Source organism: Oryx dammah, unplaced genomic scaffold (genome assembly GCF_014754425.2).
Source record: "Oryx dammah isolate SB20612 unplaced genomic scaffold, SCBI_Odam_1.1 HiC_scaffold_21, whole genome shotgun sequence".
NCBI classification, from domain to species: Eukaryota; Metazoa; Chordata; class Mammalia; order Artiodactyla; family Bovidae; genus Oryx; species Oryx dammah.
In genome coordinates, this window is record NW_024070205.1 from 13,979,049 (window position 1) to 13,998,293 (window position 19,245).

Consider the following 19,245-nt stretch of genomic DNA (forward strand, 5'->3'; position numbering starts at 1 on the left):
CAGCAACAACAATCCAATGAGTTAGATACTACTATTCTGTCTGTTATACAGATGAGCAAAGAGATTATACAACTTGCCCCAAGTCAGCGTCAGTAAACGGAAGAAGCGAAGTTTGCACCCAGGCAATCTTGCTCTGTGTGAACTTGAAGCTAAACAGTTCCTCAAAATGAAAGCCTGAGAGGTGCAATGCCTCATGTCTCAAGTGAGTCCCTGAAGAGACCGGGAACAGAATTTGGCTCACAGCTAAGATCATCTCCTCATGACAAACACAGAGTAATGGGAGCCTGATGGCTGGAAACGTCACTGTTTATGTCCCAGGTGTTCGGTACTTTCTTTGAGCATGAGAGGATTCATTTTCTTTTAAAAGCATCCAGCAGAATAAAATACTACAATGAGAAATGTAGTATGAGAGGCAACGGTGAACATGAGTTATGAAGAAAGTCTGCACACACTTTAATTAGAGCTACTGTCCCATCCTTTGCTTCTGCCTCTCTCTTCTGTCAAATCCCAGGACCAAGCCTTTAGTGGATGGGTTAAATGCACATCAATTTACCCACAGAAAGTTTATTATCCCCATTTCAGTTATTCATGGGCTTCCCAGGTGGTGTTAGTGGTAAAGAATGTGCCTGCCAATACAGGAGACGTAAGGGATGCCAGTTCAATGCCTGCGTCAGGAAGAATCCCTAGAGGAAGGGCATGGCAAACCACTCCAGTACTCCTGGCTAAAGAATCCCATGGGTAGAGGATCCTGGTGGGCAACAATCCATAGGGTCACAGAGAGTCAGACACAACTGAAGTGACTTAGCACACAATTATTCATGGTAAATCAACTGTTACCCTGTTCTGTTTACAAAGCAAAGTGAGGAAACACTCAGTTCTAGCTGTTGAATTCAACATTCAAGAACCTCAAACTCTAGACATCCATCACTTATTACTTTATGGACATTTCCTGGCCTATTGAGAAAATCTAGAGCTGCAGATTTGGGTCAAACCTCCCTTAATCCCAGAGATTTAGTCAGATTAGTTCTGACCAGAAATTTCATCAACTCCTCTTACTCAGTAAAAACAAAGAACGTGATACAAACCCAGTACCTGTGTGAACCCATGATAAACATATCATTCATGGTCCAGGAGATCTTTGGTTTGGGATAACCTGTTACAGAACACATGATGGAGACCTCAGATCCACCTGTGAAGGACTGATTCTTGGGCATCACAGTGACTTTGGGCGGTTCTGCAGATAAAAAGAAAACACACAGCATGAAATGCCAGTGATGTCAGGAGCTTCCTCTGTTAGCAGATTTGCAGACTTATCACCACCACACCTTTACTTTATAAACATTTATTTATTTTGCACTTCCAGGAGTTTGTTTATGAACAATAACAAAAAAGCTGCAGTTACTCAGCAGACATGCTCCCCAAGGCGGGCAAGGAATGCAGACCCTGTTTTCCAGCTTTCGGCAGCCCAAGTTGTATGAGACCAGGGTCTGCTCTCCTCACTTCTCCAGAGCCCCTCCTCTCCATGAAAGACTGATGCAGGCTGGGGCTGGGACCCCAAAGCTTGACTCTGTACCCCACAGGCCTGGGGAGGACCACAGAGGGCTTCATCTCTGGTCATTCATCCCAAGGTCGTGTAGCTCAGCCAAGCCCTGTCAGCCCACTGGAATAGCAGGCTTGCTCCTACTCCCAGATCGTGAAGCATGAGAGTGGGCAAGGCCTTGCCTTCAGAGCTTGGCAAGGGCCTGGCACACTCTCCTTTGAGGGCACATCAGGAGTCTGGATCTGATGTCAATGACAGGAAGAGGCCTCCACTTTCCTGCCCCTTGAATGCAAGGAGGAGAGCAGCAGGATTATGACAGTGATATGAGGTCCTGGGGCGGGGATTCCTCCGTCCATTCTCTAGCCAGGTGGTCCTCATGGCCTGGCAGCAGGTGTCCATGACCTTGGTGACATCAGCCACAGGGAGGCTGCTGGTATGGGTGGCGTTCAGCACCTCCAGCTTAATGGTTCACAAGGCCAAGACTCTCCTCTTGCGGTGTAGAAGAAGGTGGAGTTCAACACGGAGGGAAGGGACAAACGGACTTAGATCACCAAGGAGAAGCCTCCTTCCTCAAAAGGCAGCAGAACCCTATCGTCACTCTGAGTGCACGGGGACCAGCACCACACTTCAAGGTTCTCCCTGACCACGCACTAGACCACGTGGGCCATCAGGTCCTGGAGCACTGCCGGATGACGATGGAAGAAATGGTCACATATTGAGGGATGGCAAAGTCATTCTGGCTTATACACAATCTGGCTTGAACTTTATGCTAGTGAGAAGAGCCTGTCGATGGATTATCAAACATGCATTGTACATCTGCTTTAACCATTAAAGAATGTGTTGAAAAAATCAAAATGGAGTAACTGTGGTTCAAGCCTTCAAAATGGAGACAGGTGGCCGCTGTTGATGTGGTTTCAGACAAGCTCCTGCATCACCAAGAACGTGAATCTTCCGAACTGCATCAGACTCAAGGACACCAACAGCTGTTCTCAAAACATCTACTCGCAGTTGCCAGCTGCAACCTTATGGTCTGAAGGTCTCCCCTTGTAACTATGCAACCAACTCGCTCCCCAAACAACCCTTGCTTAATAAGCATCCCTACTTCTTGCCAGTTCCAGTCCTAATCTTGACAAACAACTGATGCAATACTGTGGTTTTTGCCTATATAAGCCTCCCTCATTTTGTAGTCAGGCAGAACACAATTCAAATGTTTCTTGATTCTGTGTCTCCAAGGCCACTGTCCTCAATTTGACTTGAATAAAACTCTCTTCTTTTCCTATTATAGACTGTTTACTGATTATCTGCATCAGCAATGAAGATGCCCCGAGGTACATGGTCAGGCCCATGTGCCCTGTGAAGAGCAGCTCCTGCTTGGCAACACTTGGGAAGGTCCTCCTTGAGACCCACAATGCCCAGGATGCTCTCGTGGTTAGAAACGAGGACACAGAAGTGGTCCACCTCCAGCTTCTGGTGGCCCTTTATCTCTAAGTGAACGGGAATATAGACTTGAACATATATACCTGAAGGACTGGATGAACCACCTGACGATACTCACATTCTCTACTACCTGACCATGCTGACCTAGCAGGCAGGCAGGTGAGCATAGCCACAGTGATGGTCATGAAGCAGGGCAGGCAGTATAAAGGCGATCCTGGCTCAGAACTTGGCCCATGCAGCTCGGCTGCACAAGCGCAACAGCAGCAGCAGTGAGCAGTCAGCCACAGCAAGAGCACCACGGCCAAGGCGGAACTGGGACCACACGCGTGTGCTGGTGCCCTTGAAGCCTCGATGACACTGGCCTTAGGCTTCCCCCCTGGGCTCTGGCTGGGAAGGAGCTCTTAGGGTACTCTCCATCAGGGATCTGGCCCCATCAGTGTAGGAGAGACACCAAAAGCAATGAAAGCATGATAGGTAAATTGCTTTTGAGAGTAAAATGAATCTGATCCAAATGTTTCAGTGTCTCCACTGGTTACCACGGGGACCCTTGCTACTCTGCTCAAACTAGATGACCACTGGCTTCCACCTGTTTGTCTGGAACTTCAATATAAACCTGTTTTCAGGTAAGGTCTCCAGACAGAGCCTTTTGCCTCTTTCTATACAGTGAACACAGGTTGAGAACCAAACTTGTCCTGACAGCAGCCTGCTTTGTTTGAATTGTTCTTTCCCTTTTTAATAAATTTTTTATAAATTTTGCTGAGGTTGAGGCCATGTCTTTTATATTATTCCATATCCCAGTATACTCCACAATATTTAACATCCCTTTCACATTGTCCAGTGACTTGTAAATAACAGAGACTTAAAACCATTGAGGGAACACAGGTCATTCCTAAACTCTAACTTGGTTCTGAGAATTGTTATGCCTGCCAACCTCTCAAGATCTGGCTATATTGATCATCTACCTCATGCCCATGGATTCACAACAGCTCAACTTAACAGAAAATATCCATTATTCAAAGTGCATATTACATTTTACTTCTGTGGCAGAAAAAAAAAACCTTCAAAAATGAAACATTAAATCAGAAATTTATTATCTAAAAGGATACAAGAATTCTCTGGGGTAAATGGGATGCTGATAAGGCTGGTCTAATCAATTACACGTTTTACATCTATACTACTTCAGAGTAAGAATTAATCATCAACAAAGGTATCATCAAAGAAATATTTAATGATTGCCTTTCTCTTTAAAGCCCGCTTATTTTTTTTTTACATTTTATTGAAGTATAATTGACTTAAAATATATTAATGTCAGGTGTATAACATGATTATTTTTATAGTTAAACACCACACAAATTTGTTAGATTACTAACTACATTCCCTTTGCTGTACATATATCCCTGTGACTTATTTGTTTTATAACTGGTAGTTTAAATAATTTACTTTGTGTAAACTTATTGCCCCACTCAATAAGATAAAAAATAAATTCATTTGCATGATGTCTGAAATAGATGTCATGAGTATTAACAAAAATAAATTAATAATATGCTTTTTGCACAATTATTATGTTCCAGGCTCTGTGCTAACTTACAGGGATACACTGATAAGCCAAACAGGGTGTCAGCTTTCCACGTAACCAAGTTTTTACTACAAATGAATTTGAGAATTCAGTTAATCAGTTAGATCTGGATATATTTGTGGTGTATCTTCATAATAAGTTAGTCTGCAAATTGTGGTTTAGCTTCACCAAGAAACGCTAGCCTGAGGAATCCCCATACATTTGAAAGAGATACAAATGGTGCCACTGGGCAGCTATACCATGGAACAAACTTAATTAGTGCCTAATTGCTAGCAGCTCCTAATCACTCACTCCCCTTTTTTTTCCTGTTTATACTGTGTTTTTCAAATAATTTTGTCTTTGAAGTTAATGCTTAAGGGTTTTTCCGGCGAGCAGACTTGGTTGATAGCTAATACTATTCTATGGTTTCCTCTTAGTGAACAGAGGGCTGGAGAAACATGTGAGGTCAAGGGCAGACTAGCCATAGCCAGTAAGTCCAAACTGTGATTCCATCTGGAGTCCATCAATTCTGAAATGCTGGAGTAGTACACGTGTGGGAGAGCTGTGGACAGTCTTCAGGGGAAGAAGCGGGAAAAAACGAACACTTGTTTCTCTTTGGAATTTTTTGAATACCCACATTTACTCCCACCTTCCCCAAATAAAAGGTTTCTCATATCTACCTCATTTTGACATAGGATTGCTACAAAGATTCAGCAGCTCCTGGGACTTTTGGCTAAACACGATGCCTTCCAGTGGCCTTTGCCAAAACTGGCCTGGCGTCAGTCCCAGCAAGAATCCCACTGGTAGGCTCTGTTGTTCAGATATCAAAGTGAAAATAAATGTCAGTTACCCAAACCAGGATGTAGTGAGCTAAGAGGTCATTTCTCCAATAAAGCCTGGATATAGGGTGCTGTTCAGGGTCATGAAGTAAGTCTGTGTGCAACATACAGATGGGATGACATCATCCCACAGAAGGTGAGAAATTTACCACTGCCCTGGATAGAATATTTCTACTGACAATAAGAAAATCAGAAAGAATACGAACAAACATAGGCACTCATAATTGCATTTTGACCAAATAACTGTTGAATAAAAATGATCAGAATGATTCAACTTTTACTTGATCAGGTTAAATAAGGATGTACTCTATATCCAAGTTTTATTGGAGAAATGACCTCTTAGCTCTCTACATCTTGGTTTGGGTAACTGACATTTATTTTCACTTTGATATCCGAACTACAGAGCCTCCCAGTGGGATTCTTGCTAGGAGAGACTGGCATCTCTCAACACAATTATTTCAACTGTTAGATTTTTTTTTTTAATTCCTAGAGGAATAAAGCTCATCTTGTTTTAATAAGATAGTTCTCATGAAGTAAGAAGTTCAATTCCATCAAAGTCCAGAGTCCACTTTTAGGCTTTGAGGAGAAGTAATCCATTCTTAGTTGGTTTTCAACCTCATTTCAATACCACAGTCATTGCCGTTATCATCACCACCACCACCACCAGCCATCAGCACCAAATCCTAAATAACAACTTGCTGCTCATTAGCCAAAGCAATGAGAATGTGGCACTCTGTTAGGTAACAAGGCATTAATTCATTCTTTATATTTAACCACAACAAAAGAGAAATATGAAAGTTTTCGTAATTCTCCACCAATGATTTTAAAATGTTAAACATAGATTAGGATACTAGGAATGAAAAATACTACTCTAAGACTTAGGTGTCATTACTGCTCAAATTGGCAAAATGCATCTTATATAAGAAGAGCATGAAAACAGCCACGGCTCCAACTGCAAAGACCAAGGAAGATAAAATCTCAACAAAGTCTTAAAAATCTCCAACATCATCTTCATTCACAGGAGGCAAAATTGGTAATTGGGTCTGATTTGTTGATGTTATGCCTCTGGTAGGAAATTATCAAAGACAACACTTAAGGCCTTTCTCTTCAAGGTGGTTTAATCAGACATCAGTAATGATTTGAATTACTTAAACAATAACTTAACATATTTTTCACCACTGGTATATTGAGAGTACTTGGGAAAATCTGCTTTCATCCTTTCACAAAACAAATATTTACTGAGTACCTACTATGTTTCTGACACTCGGTGACCTCAAAGATCTCACAGAATATTGTACACAAAAGTGTATTATATACAATTAGGGACTAAATCTCTTTCTAATAGTCAGTTCATTGAAACAGGAAGGAGGGCAGAAGTTACTGAGTACCTATGTGCCAAGTATCTAACTCCAGATCCACCATTTGTTTTCCTCAATAACCCTGTGAAGCACTATTGTCACTTTACAGGTTAAAACAAAAAATAACTAAGACTCAAAATGGTTAAATAATCCATGGTGTCAAAGTCAAAACATGGTGTCTAGTCAAAGCTATGGTCTTTGCAGTAGTCATGTATGGATGTGAGAGTTGGACTGTGAAGAAAGCTGAGCGCTGAAGAATTGATGCTTTTGAACTGTGGTGTTGGAGAAGACTCTTGAGAGTCCCTTGGACTGCAAGGAGATCAAACCAATCCATCCTAAAGGAAATCAGTCCTGAATATTCATTGGAAGGACTGATGCTGAAGCTGAAACTCCAATACTTAGGCTACCTGATGCAAAGAACTGACTCATTGGAAAAGACCCTGATGCTGGGAAAGATTGAAAGCAGGAGGAGAAGGGGACGACAGAGGATGAGATGGTTGGATGGCATCATCAACTCGATGCACTTGAGTTTAAGCAAGCTCTGGGAGTTGGTGATTGACAGGGAAGCAGTTCATGGAGTCTCAAAGAGTCAGACACAACTGAGTGAATGAAATGAACTGAACTGAATCCATGGCATCTGATGTATACTTTAATGGAGATAATAAAGGTATCTTAACTCATAGGGTTATTGTGGAACTAATATACCAAAAACATGAAAAGTGAAAGTGTTAGTTTCTCAGTCATGTCCAACTCTTTGCAACCCCATGGACTGAATGAAGCCTGCCAGACTCCTCTGTCCATGGAATTCTTCAGGCAAGAATACTGATATGGGTAGCCATTCTCTTCTCCAGGGGATCTTCCAAACCTAGGAATTGAACCCAGGTCTCCTGCACTGCAGGCAGATTCTTTACAATCCGAGCCACAGGGGAAGTCCATTGTATACATAAAACTTTAAAAATTCCTGACAAATAATAGGCTGTCTGTAATTTTTGCTATTATTTATATTCCATTATATGGCAAAGTATGACAAAGAATGATAGAATAAGTACCACAGTATTTAAAATATGTATGTACAAATGTATTATCCAGACATTTACACATGAAACTTGATCACAAATCTTAGGTTTCCATATAGTATTCAGTCACACATCCCAGTAACAGATAATACTTATCATATGTTACTTGATTCCTCTGAAATTTGAGATGCTTCCAGATATTCAAAATATATTAGAAATTTCAATAAAAATAGACAAATTTAGTTTTACTGATGAAAAAAGACTAATACCTATGCCACCTGGCACATGCTAAAAAAGAGTTATGATGATGTAATGAGCATATGGTTCTGATAATATCAATTTCAATCTTAGTGAAGTAATTCTGGTCATTAGGGACTTACTTCATCAATCAGCTTGAGAAATATTTCTTTCCTTTTTTATTGCAAAATTCTCTCCAGTGCCATGGTGTAATTAGTGACAGATATCTGCCCTTTCCTGACACCACAGAAGACGAATACGTCTCGTGTTCATACAGACATAGGAGGAGGAAAGGAGGCTTTGTCTGCCCTTTGAGTTCCATGTGGCAGCACGTGATTGTGGAGGAAACGTCAGCTCTACAGTGACTGTGCTCAAATTTCACCAGGATGCCTGTGTTCAGCTTCAAAAATCTTCCTCATAAAGGAGCAGTCAATGGAGTCAACAGAAGATTTTTTCTTTTCCCAGAAAAACAGGAAGAGAGTCTCGTTTTGGTTTTTGTTTGTTTTATTTTACTTAATCTTTAGGCCACTCTGTGCAGCATGTGGGATTTTCTTTTCCCAACCAGGGATCAAACCCACACCCCTTGCATTGGAAGTGTGGAGTCTTAACCACTGGACCACCAGGGATGTCCCAGGTCTGTTTTAAACAAAATTTAAAACCCATTACATATAAATAAATACCACTCCACTTTTTTCTAATTTTTATTCCTAATCCTGACAAGTAAAAAGCATTTGGAAATACAGTGGCCACTGTGACACCTTAGAAGTGATCAATTGTTTCAGCCTATCATAAAATTTTGCAAAACTCACAGGATAGAATTCTTAAGTTAGTGATCTAGATGATACCTTAATGATAACATCTCTATAAATTTTTTCACCAGATAATTATCAGATTTTGGTTTTGTAAGCAATCGTATACTGGCATGTGCTGTAACAGGAAAAGAAAGCACCTATATAATGAAATCTAAAATTGTTGATGTGATTCAAATAATCCATTGAAGTTAATACGGAAACATCAAAGGTAAGGTTGGTGACCTCAATGTTCCTAAGAGTCTGTTATTGTTATTCTGAAGCCCATTCAGCAATTGAGGAGTATACATCTATTGGGTACAATTGTGTTTTTCTCTCTGTACAAGGCATTATGATTTTTTTAAAGGGTAGTATTTCATAGTGCATAGAATATGATTAGGGGAAAACAAAATTTCATGATACATGAAATTTATCATGACTTTAAGTGCAGAACTGCGTAGCAAAAAAATAAAAGTTCTACAGAATACCAGTTAAAAAGATTAACAATATTCAGAAAGGAGAGCTTAGCACTTCATTACAGGTAGGATATAAGTGGACTCCAGGAGATGGTAAGGGACAGGGAAGCCTGGCATGCTGCAGAGCATGGGGTCGCAAAGAGTTAGACATGACTTGGCGACTGAACAACCACAGGATATAGGTAGGGAGAATGAAAGTCAAACCACTCTGTGAGCTAAGCCATGGAGCTAGAATGAAAATGATGTAACTTGGAGGCAGTCAGGACATGCCTGTGACTCAAGTATGAGAAGTGGAATTGAGGGAAAGCCCATAGTGGTGGAAAGAAACAGGGCAGGGGCTAGAGTTGAAATGTGTATGTGTATATCTGTGTGCACTCAGCTGTGTGTGTGTGTGTGTGTGTGTGTGCGCGTGCGCGCACACATGTGCTCAGCTATGTCCAACTCTCTGTGACACCCCCATGGGCTGCCGCCCACCAGATACACTAGGAAACAAGAATTCACTGCAGGTACAATGAACTTGGAGCGCGAGAGAAAACATTCAGTGACCAGAAAAACTCAAGTTCCAGGGCATTCCCTGGTGGTTCAGTGGCCAAGACTTCACCTCCCGATGCAGGGGTTGAGGGTTCAATCCCTGATGGAGAGCTAAGATCCCATGTCTTGCAGCCAAAATTCCAGAACATAAAAACTACAGAAGCCAATAATGTAACAAATTCAACAGACTTAAAAAATTGAAAAAAACAAAACCTCAGTTCTGGAAACTTGAAGACAGGATAAGAGTAGCACCTATCTTTCTTTTTGAGAAATTCTATACAATGAAAAATTCAAATCTCATATATAACCACCAAAAATTATCTGCCTGATACTAATCTGACATGAAATATAGCAGCATCAGTAATATTCTATGGATAAAAGATTTAATCTAATAGATTATCTACTTGTCATCAATAATTAGAGGTGAACCCTCAAAAAGCAAGTTCAAGTATTCAGCTACCCAGATTAAGGAAATCTGAATAAAAGAAAAGGCATATGAATATCCAATTCTTTTAGGGTAAATAGTTTTCAAATATTGAAAGGAAACATTTTTATTTTTTTTATTCACCATACATGGTTTTATGTGAATAAAGTGTGTGTGAAGACAAAATACTGAAAGTATTATTAAAAGAAAGTTAGCTTGTGGAAGGCTCTGGAGTGTAAATTTTATTCCAAGGTAATCAGGAAACCACAAAAAGTGTTTGAATAGATGGACATTTAAATTAATATTTAGGGGAAATTCACCTGATGGTACTATGGAGTAGGGTGGGGCAACAAAATCAGAAGAAAGGAAGTCCATAAAAAGAGAATTTTTATGGATTTAGTTTAGGCATGTGCATCATGAAGAGGATAAGGATAATGCCAGTAGAAATAACAAAAGGTAGTGATACGAGGGGCAGTGAAGAACTGAACTAACCATGCATAGGGTAAATGAGAGGCACCTTGGCAGAAAAACATCATTACATCCGGGATAATTCCATTTGAACTTGAAATTTCCCATTAGATCATTCACACAGATCCCTATTACCATTGCCAATCACCCACTGATTCCATCATCAGACTGTAGAAAATATGTCCTATATAGATGTCCATAAATAAAAAAGGCATGGGAAAATTCAATGTTAAAAACTGATGCATTGTGTTTGTGTGGCCTGGGGAAAAGGTGGGTGAGGAGGGGGTGAAAAGAGAGAGAAGTGGGGAGGGGGGGTAGAGAGAGAGAGAGAGGCATTACTCCTGAAAATAGATCTCAAGCACCCTACTTCCTGGTCTAGAGCTTTCCTTCTCCCCAAAGCAAATTAGATTAACAGAATCAACCATGAAGGGATTTTTGCCTCAATAACTTTCCTGTTCAAAAGAAACAGGACTGTAAAGTTTTAGAAGCTTTTATTTCCCTCCTCCAAAAGGATTTATGCCCCCAGTGAACCTAACAGAACAACGGATTATCAATTGTCTACATAGGCATAAAAATTACATTCTTAAAAAAAAAAGTATTTCAAGGCTGTAAATTGATCTCTGGGATGTAAGATTACCAAACTTCTAAATGTTCCTAACGATAACTTTATGTCATGAGGAATTAAGACTCTGATGAAAAGAAAGATACTCCATTAACTAGTTTTTAGTATTGTTTCTTTTCTTACTTGAGGTCTCACAAGAAAAGCTAAGTAAAGATCCTAATTTTACAGATAATTAAAACCAACATTCAGTCCAACCACTTAACTGACTAGCATTTCTGAACACATAATAAAACTGTTTTGCAACTGTTCCCCAATATATTTTTCTTTGTGAATAATATATTCCCTTAAAATATCGGCATGACTTAACATCAAGCCATGCTACATGAGAAGTTGGAAAATAATTAGTATTTAATTACTGAACTTCATTTCCATGGAGTCCTTCAGCCTGAAATGTATTTTACAGAATCTATCGGTTACATAATGACTCTCATTGAGAGTGCTGAGAACTGTAGTTAATAGCTGTGTCCTATTCTAAAAGATGCATATCTACCTATACAGCTCATTTATTTAAAACATATTGATATTGTTTGAAAATGTATTATTACTTCAGTTTGTGAGTAGGAAGATAACTCTAGCTAGATTTAGTGGTAACTAATTTTAAAATGTGAAGTTTGCATAATGAAACTAACACAATGTCTCTAAGAATGATGTAGACAGATAAGCTTGTTCACTCAACTTTTCCTCAATCTCCAATGAGTAGAAACGGCAATGGAATATATTAAGATTTTTAAGTTTTTTCAGGACTACTAGTCAGCTTGCATAAGTCGCCAGGGATTCTTTTCAAAAAGCAAAGGATGAAAATTGAAAACTAACCAGTCAGCCAAACAAACAAAAGAGACCTAGGCAATGAGTCAAGAGTACTGAAATTCCAAAGATATGGAGTCAAATGCATCAGTTTCAAATGAAATCTCATCAGTGGAAATATGAAGGCCTGGCTACAACTTTTCCAAAATGGTAGAATTATTGCTGAATGGCAGTAACTCAAACGAATTATGATAGTGGTTATTCTACATGGCAGTAGCAACAAGTTTCCTAAATTTCTACTCTTCCTCTATCTGCCTTTTTTTCTCCAGAAAAACTAGTGTTGTATCCACTACCTGCTGCTGCTGCTGCTGCTACTAAATCACTTCAGTCGTGTCCGACTCTGTGCGACCCCACAGATGGCAGCCCACCAGGCTCCGCCATCCCTGGGATTCTCCAGGCAAGAACACTGGAGTGGCTTGCCATTTCCTTCTCCACTACCTTCATGCCTATTTAAATTCAAATTTAAAAATCCTAAAGCTCAATCAAATTTCACAAACAGGCTCCTTAGGTACACTAGGCATAGTTCAAATACTCTACTGCCACATACAGCTGGTAGCTATTATGTGGGACAGCACAGATACACAACATTTCCATCATTATAAAACGTTTTTGTGGACAGTGTTGGACTAGCGAAAAAATATTAAATCTCAAGAGAAGGTCACTAACTCAATGACTTATCAGTAGGTGGGTACAACAGCAGTAAAACACACTGATTTAGCTTAATTCAATTTAAACAGGTGAAGACTAAATATTGACAGTTATATGCTAGATTTGCAAACTATTCTGCACCCATATCCCAGTGTGGTTATGCAATTCAGTTAATAAGACAAAGGCAGGGACTTCCCTGGGGGTCCAGTAACCACTGAGCCAGGTTTGATCCCTGGTCTGTGAAGATCCTACCTGCCATGGAGCAACTAAGTCCACGCACCACAACTGCTGAAGTCCTTGAGCTGCAACAGGAGAAGCTACCACAATGAGGGGCCCACACACCTCAAGGGGAGTAGCCACCACTCGCCACACTAGGGAAAGCCTGCACACAGCAACAAAGACTCAGCACAGCCAAAGGTAAAAAAATAAAATAAAAATTTTAAAATAGAAAGGCGATAATTTCAGAGATAAGCAATGATAAATTTAAGTCACATTCTCTTTTAACGACAAAATCTTAATGGCATACATACATGCATCAAGACTTCTTTAAAATTTACAGCTTTTATTTTTCCAATATAAAATACAGGGATATGTAAATGTACCAAATGTTTGCTGACTTGATACCCATTTTAGATAATTCCTAATGTAAAATTATTACACATTATCCTTATTTCCATTTAATACTATATTTTTTTCTTTCCTTAACAACAACCACAAGAAGTCATGAATTCGGGAGCTTTTTTGGATGATTAGCCAAAACAGATTAAGACAATAAATATGATTCATAAGAAAGAAAGAATTTTTAATTTAGTTTTTTCTTAGAAAATCTTCAGCTAAATGATAACTTGCATTGCCTGTTGCGGGGGTCTTTATAACAATTTCCCCCAATCACAGAATTTCCAAAGTAAAGAGGAAGGGCAAATTTAGACATATCAATATAGTCTCATTTAACTTGAGGGGGTAGAGGCAAATCATAATTACCATTATTACTTTTTGGCATCTAGAAGGATACTATTAAAGCTTTCTATAAAGTTATTGTACTTAGAACTCCTAATTCAGAATAAAGTATGACAAGAATACCTTTTGAGTATAAAAAGTTTATTAAGTACATTCAGACAATAGAATATTATTCAGTGTTAAAAAGAAATGAGCAATCAAGCTATGAAAAGACATGGAGGAATTTCAGTGAAAGGAACCAATCACTAATGGGTACTTACTGAATGATTCCAAATTTATGACATTTTGAAAAGGCAAAAGTATAGAGATCGTAAAAAGATGAGTAGTTTCAAGGGGTTGGGGAGGTGGGAGAAACAAATGAACAGGCAGAGCAGAGAGGATATTTAGGCAGTTAAAATACTCTGCGTGGTTACTGTAATGATGAATCCATATTACTAGACATTTGCCAAACCCACAGAGTGTAGAACACCAAAAGTGAGCACTAATGTCAACTATGGACCTTGGATGAGTATGGTGTGTTAATGCAGGTTCATCCATCTGTAACAAATGCTCCACTCTGGTGGGGGCTGTTCATAATGGGGGAGGTTATGCATGTGTGGGGGCAAGGAGCATCTGGGAAATTTCTGTACCTTCCTTCTAACTTCGCTGTGAAGCTAAAACTGCTCTGAAAAAAAAAAATACTCTTTTAAAAAATGTGGTTACACATTTTACAAAAAAGGGATTATTTTACAAATTATCATGCAACCGTCATAGAATCAAAAGCATACAAAAGTGGAGCAACATAGCATTTTTCTTGAAGGGAAAAAATTTTAAATCTGGCAATTCATTTATTTTGCTAGACAAATTCATTTGCTACCTTACTTATCTTATCAGGGAAGCAACTCACAATGGGATTGGAAGAACATTTGGTCTCGAGAGTCCAATTTGAGTCACAACCTCCCATCCTTCCAGCTGTCACTTCCTGACTCCCACATTTCCCTTCACCAGCTTCATCATGGCCTCAACTCCTTTGAACCTTCTTTTTTTATTTCAATCTATCAGACCATGCCTTTAACCCTCTCTTCTTTCTTGATCTGGTCTAAACTCCACAGAGCATCACTACACACTACAAACACTTTTTTCAATTACTTTTTCTTTTGCTGAACCAAATCACAAAACCCCAAACCTAACTGACTCTTCTATGTGTATACTGAAAAGATGATTGAAGATGGCAAGAAAAAGAAAAATCACACCATCATGGAAAACAATGACCTATTCGGCCTTGCCTTTACTCTCAGCAAGACCATATTTCTGCGTCCTCATTCTTCCATGGAATTGTGCATGTAACGTTCTCCATCTAGAAAGGCTTTCATGACTTCTATCTGACAAATATTGACTCATATCCCAGTAGATACTTCAGACACCATCTCCTGAATGAAGCCCTTCTCAAACTCCACTCATTACTGAGATAGTATGCAAAGATCCTGAAGTTCCTATCCACTTGGGTAATAAATATTTTTAAAATTTACTTATATCCTTTCTTCTTCTTTGAACTTACTAAAGGGAAGGATGTCGTTTTCTTCTCATTTATATTCTTGGCAGGGAGTGGAATGCCTAGCACAAATTTTCGGTGAATACAAGAATGAATGAATGGACAAATGAGATACCTTTTTATAAAGGTATTTTTAGTCAAGGCACTTTGTATGTTTCAGTAATTATTTCATTATTATGGGAAAAAATATACGTGACATAGCATGATTTAGATAGTGCTATGGGAAAATTAATAGCCTACACGAGGATCCCATTAATACAACAGTGATCAGCTTTGCAGTCACAATAACCAACTGCCCCTAACATATCACACCCTTCTGCAGATGTACCAGTAAGTGCTCCCACTTTGTGCATTATTTCTAATTCCATTTTTATTTATAATAGGCAAATACCAAAGCTCCTTCCTCATGTATAAAAATAGCAAGTCATTAGGTTTTTCCCATATTATAAATATCTAAACTTTACAAACAGAATTTTCCTAGTTGAATTCTTAATTTATAAAATAACTCAAACATTAATCAATGTTTCAGGGAATTAGAAACAGAATTTTCTTTTTAGTTGAATTCTTAATTTATAAAATAATTCAAAGAAACATTAGTCAATGTTTCAAGGGAATCTGAATCAAATAAAATGTTAGTACATGTTCTGACAAAAGGATTTTTCAGACTTGGCAATAGTTGCTTTGCCTAACTAAGCACTCTGCTTCTCATTCAGTCTTCTCACAGACGTGTGCAATACTACGTGCTCTAGATAACTAATGAGGAGAGACTGCATGGCATGCAGAAGTCCACCGAATGCTCTGTGGTGATCTAAATGGGAAGGAAATCCAAGGAAGAGGAGATACACGTATACGTGTGGATGAACACAGAACATTTTGCCGAAGAGCAGAAACGAACACTGTAAGGCAGCTATACGTCTACGAAAAAATTAACATTATGTCAGGCATCAAAGACACAAAACTGAAGAAAATGGGTCATGCTCTAATGTAGCTTACAGTCTAGTCATCTTACAGGTTCTCTGTGTGCATACTCACAGTGCTCTCTCCGCTAGGCTGTTCCCTACCAGCCACTCTACCAGAGCTTAAGTCAAAAGGGTCACTAAACGGTTTCATTTTTTAAGTTAGATTTAGAATTCCAGCTATTTGTGACTCATGTGCCAGGAATTTACAGACACTCTGTATCTTTACTATTTAAAAAAATTTACTTCAGTACTCAATTTCCTACAGAGACTGAAGAATCCTTTCTCTTTTTAAACTTTCTTCTACCCACCTATGCCTTAGGCCTGTTAACTGCACGCATAGGCATTTGTATATATTATGCAGAACAATGGAAAGACCTAGTTCAGATCTAGGTTCTGCCATCTGCTGGCTTTATAACCTAGGGCAAGCCACTAACTCCGCAGAGGCTCTTTGTCTTTATGGGTAAAATACAGATAATACAAATACACACAACATGTGAGAGTTAGATGATATCATGTATATCACAAATTCTCAAACATTTTTAAATGTCTGTAGTTTCATCTGGATAATTTAGTGGACTGAAGTGCTTGCTGATTCATCTGACATCTGGACATCTTTCTAGCTCACTTATATCCATCAGGTCTGGCTTAATATACATTTTTTACACGGTCTAGTTTTACTCAAAATTATAATGCCCTTGGTGTAAAACTTCTTTATAACAATTTCTCATATACGTGAAGTATTTGTTAGGTCATCACATCTCTTTTTCTTTTATAATGTAAATAATTCTTTAAACTTCCTTATAACTTCCATTTAAAAACATTTTAATAAAGTTTCTGTCTTCTAAGTTGTAGAGAAACAGGGTTCTTTCTATCTGCAATTAAAGTGATCTGAGATACAGAGAAGGAGAAATATCATATGACATCCCTTATATGTGGAATATAAAAACAAATGATAAAAAGGAACTTATTTTAAAAACAGTCATAGAGTTAGAGAATGAACTTACAGTTGCCAGCAGGTAAGGATGGGGAAAGGGATATTTAGGGAATTGGGGATGGACATATACACACTGCTATATATAAAATGGATAACCAACAAGGACCATATATAGCACACGGAACTCTGTTCAGTGTTACATGGCAGTCTGGAAGGGATGGGAGTTTGGGGAAGAATGGATACACGTATCTGTATGGTTGAGTCCCTTTGCTGTTCACCTGAAACTATCACAACATTGTTAATTGGCCACACTTCAGTACAAATTAAAAAGTTTTAAAAATAATAAATTTTAAAAAGTGATGTAAGATCTATGCAAGATATAGATATCTTGCATGAAAGACAAAAACAATGAAGTATGTAATATTAATTTCTTTTTACATTTTAACTGTATGGAATTGAATCATATTATAACAGAAGCTTGCCCCTAACCATGGAGTCAGTAGAATACATTCATCAGGTGAAGGTAATATTAAACTTTTCTCTTCATAAAGTTTACAGTCAGCATAGAAAGAATTAGGAAAGCAAATATTTCTATAGGAAAACTACATATTCCTTGGATATCATTGCAGGAAATACATGATGTAAAATACCCCTAGAATATTTTCCTTCAAAGCTTAAAGCCTGAAACATCCTTCTTATCAGAGCCCTAGTACAGAAATCAGCAAAACCTAGTATTTTAAGAGAGCATCTTACTCATGTGTGCTGATTCACACTGAGACATCAAAGAACGAAGGAAGTGAATAAAATTAACTTTTGACAACCAATGATGATTTGGAAGTTTTAAGAGAATGATTTATGGGGCTAGTATTTAAAGTAGACATATATGTGTTTCAGGTCAACCTCCAAAAATAAAAGCTTAACTAGGAAGACTTCAATGTATTAAAATGTCTAGGAAAACAGATGAACTAATTAAATTCAATTCTTATTATTCAAACATGAATTCAGACTTCTATAAACCAAAATGTACTCCTGTGAAAATCATGCAAAGGGGAAATATAAGGGGATTTTCAAGACTCCCTTACTGGGCTATTCATTATAAGAAAACCTAATTTAATTATCAATTGATACTCTGCATTTCTCCTTTTGCTTTTCCTCATTTTGGTTCAGAAATGATTTAAAATAGATGACTCTGTGATATAATCCTATAAAATTCCAGACCCATAAGCTTTTAAATATGACTTTTTATACTGTCAAAACTTCTAACAACACTTTTTTGAGAAGCATTATTATTTCCTAATTTAATTTCTTAATTATTCCATATTTTTACATTATCTCCTATTGACTTTCTAAATTTTATCTTAATTATCTTAAATATAAGTTATAAAGGACAGTTACAGAATATATAGCAAAGAAACAAAGAAAATATATTACTCACACATAATTTGATCTCCCTAATATAATTAATGTCAGAATCTTCCAAACTTTTAAAATCCTATTTATACAAAGTTTTAAAACAATTCATCTCTATTAAATACTTTTTTTTCAAGTACAGAAAAGCAAAGTAGAAAAGTCGCTTATAGTTCCATTGACACCAACAATCACATTTACGTATCTATCAACCCAGATTCTTGTTCTCCTAGCATAATTATGAATGTCTTCTGTTTGTTATTTTGCTTGCACAGCTGTACTTCTGAATCTTGTGATAAACCGTGCTTGAGGTAAACAGAGTTTTCGGGAAAATTTCCTGTGTCTAGTTACATTATTATGTCCAGAGTGAGGAATTCGCACAATGAAATAAGCATATCAACCCATTCACATTCTCTCAAGCTCATTAGTGAAACTGATTCGACAGCCAGTTTCTGAGATCAGCATTTCCTTTCAAGGCTCTTTTGATAAATTGATAATGAACCTAACAGTCAGTGAGGGAAATTAAAGTGATGGAAAAAGGCCACTGGATCATTTACTTCTGCTGCTGTTGGACTCAAAATCCTATGATGCTGCCAAAACTGAAGTCTTATAAATGTCCGTGGTCTCAGTAAAAATTAAAATTCCCACAGGGAGCATCCAAGTGGCTGACTCTAGGTAATGTGACCTGCAAGGGTTTAGGGAAAGGTAATTATC

At 38.2% G+C, this 19,245-nt stretch overlaps 1 protein-coding gene across 1 annotated transcript in view; it reads right to left on the minus strand.

Moving 5' to 3' along the window:
• The window catches only part of HMCN1 (hemicentin 1), a 551,984-nt gene that overhangs the window by 290,583 nt on the left and 242,156 nt on the right, over positions 1-19,245 (minus strand). Inside the window, exon 12 of the mRNA XM_040263800.1 lies at positions 1,093-1,234. Within this exon, the coding sequence (XP_040119734.1) occupies positions 1,093-1,234 (142 nt within the window). The remainder of the gene's footprint in view (positions 1-1,092; positions 1,235-19,245) is intronic.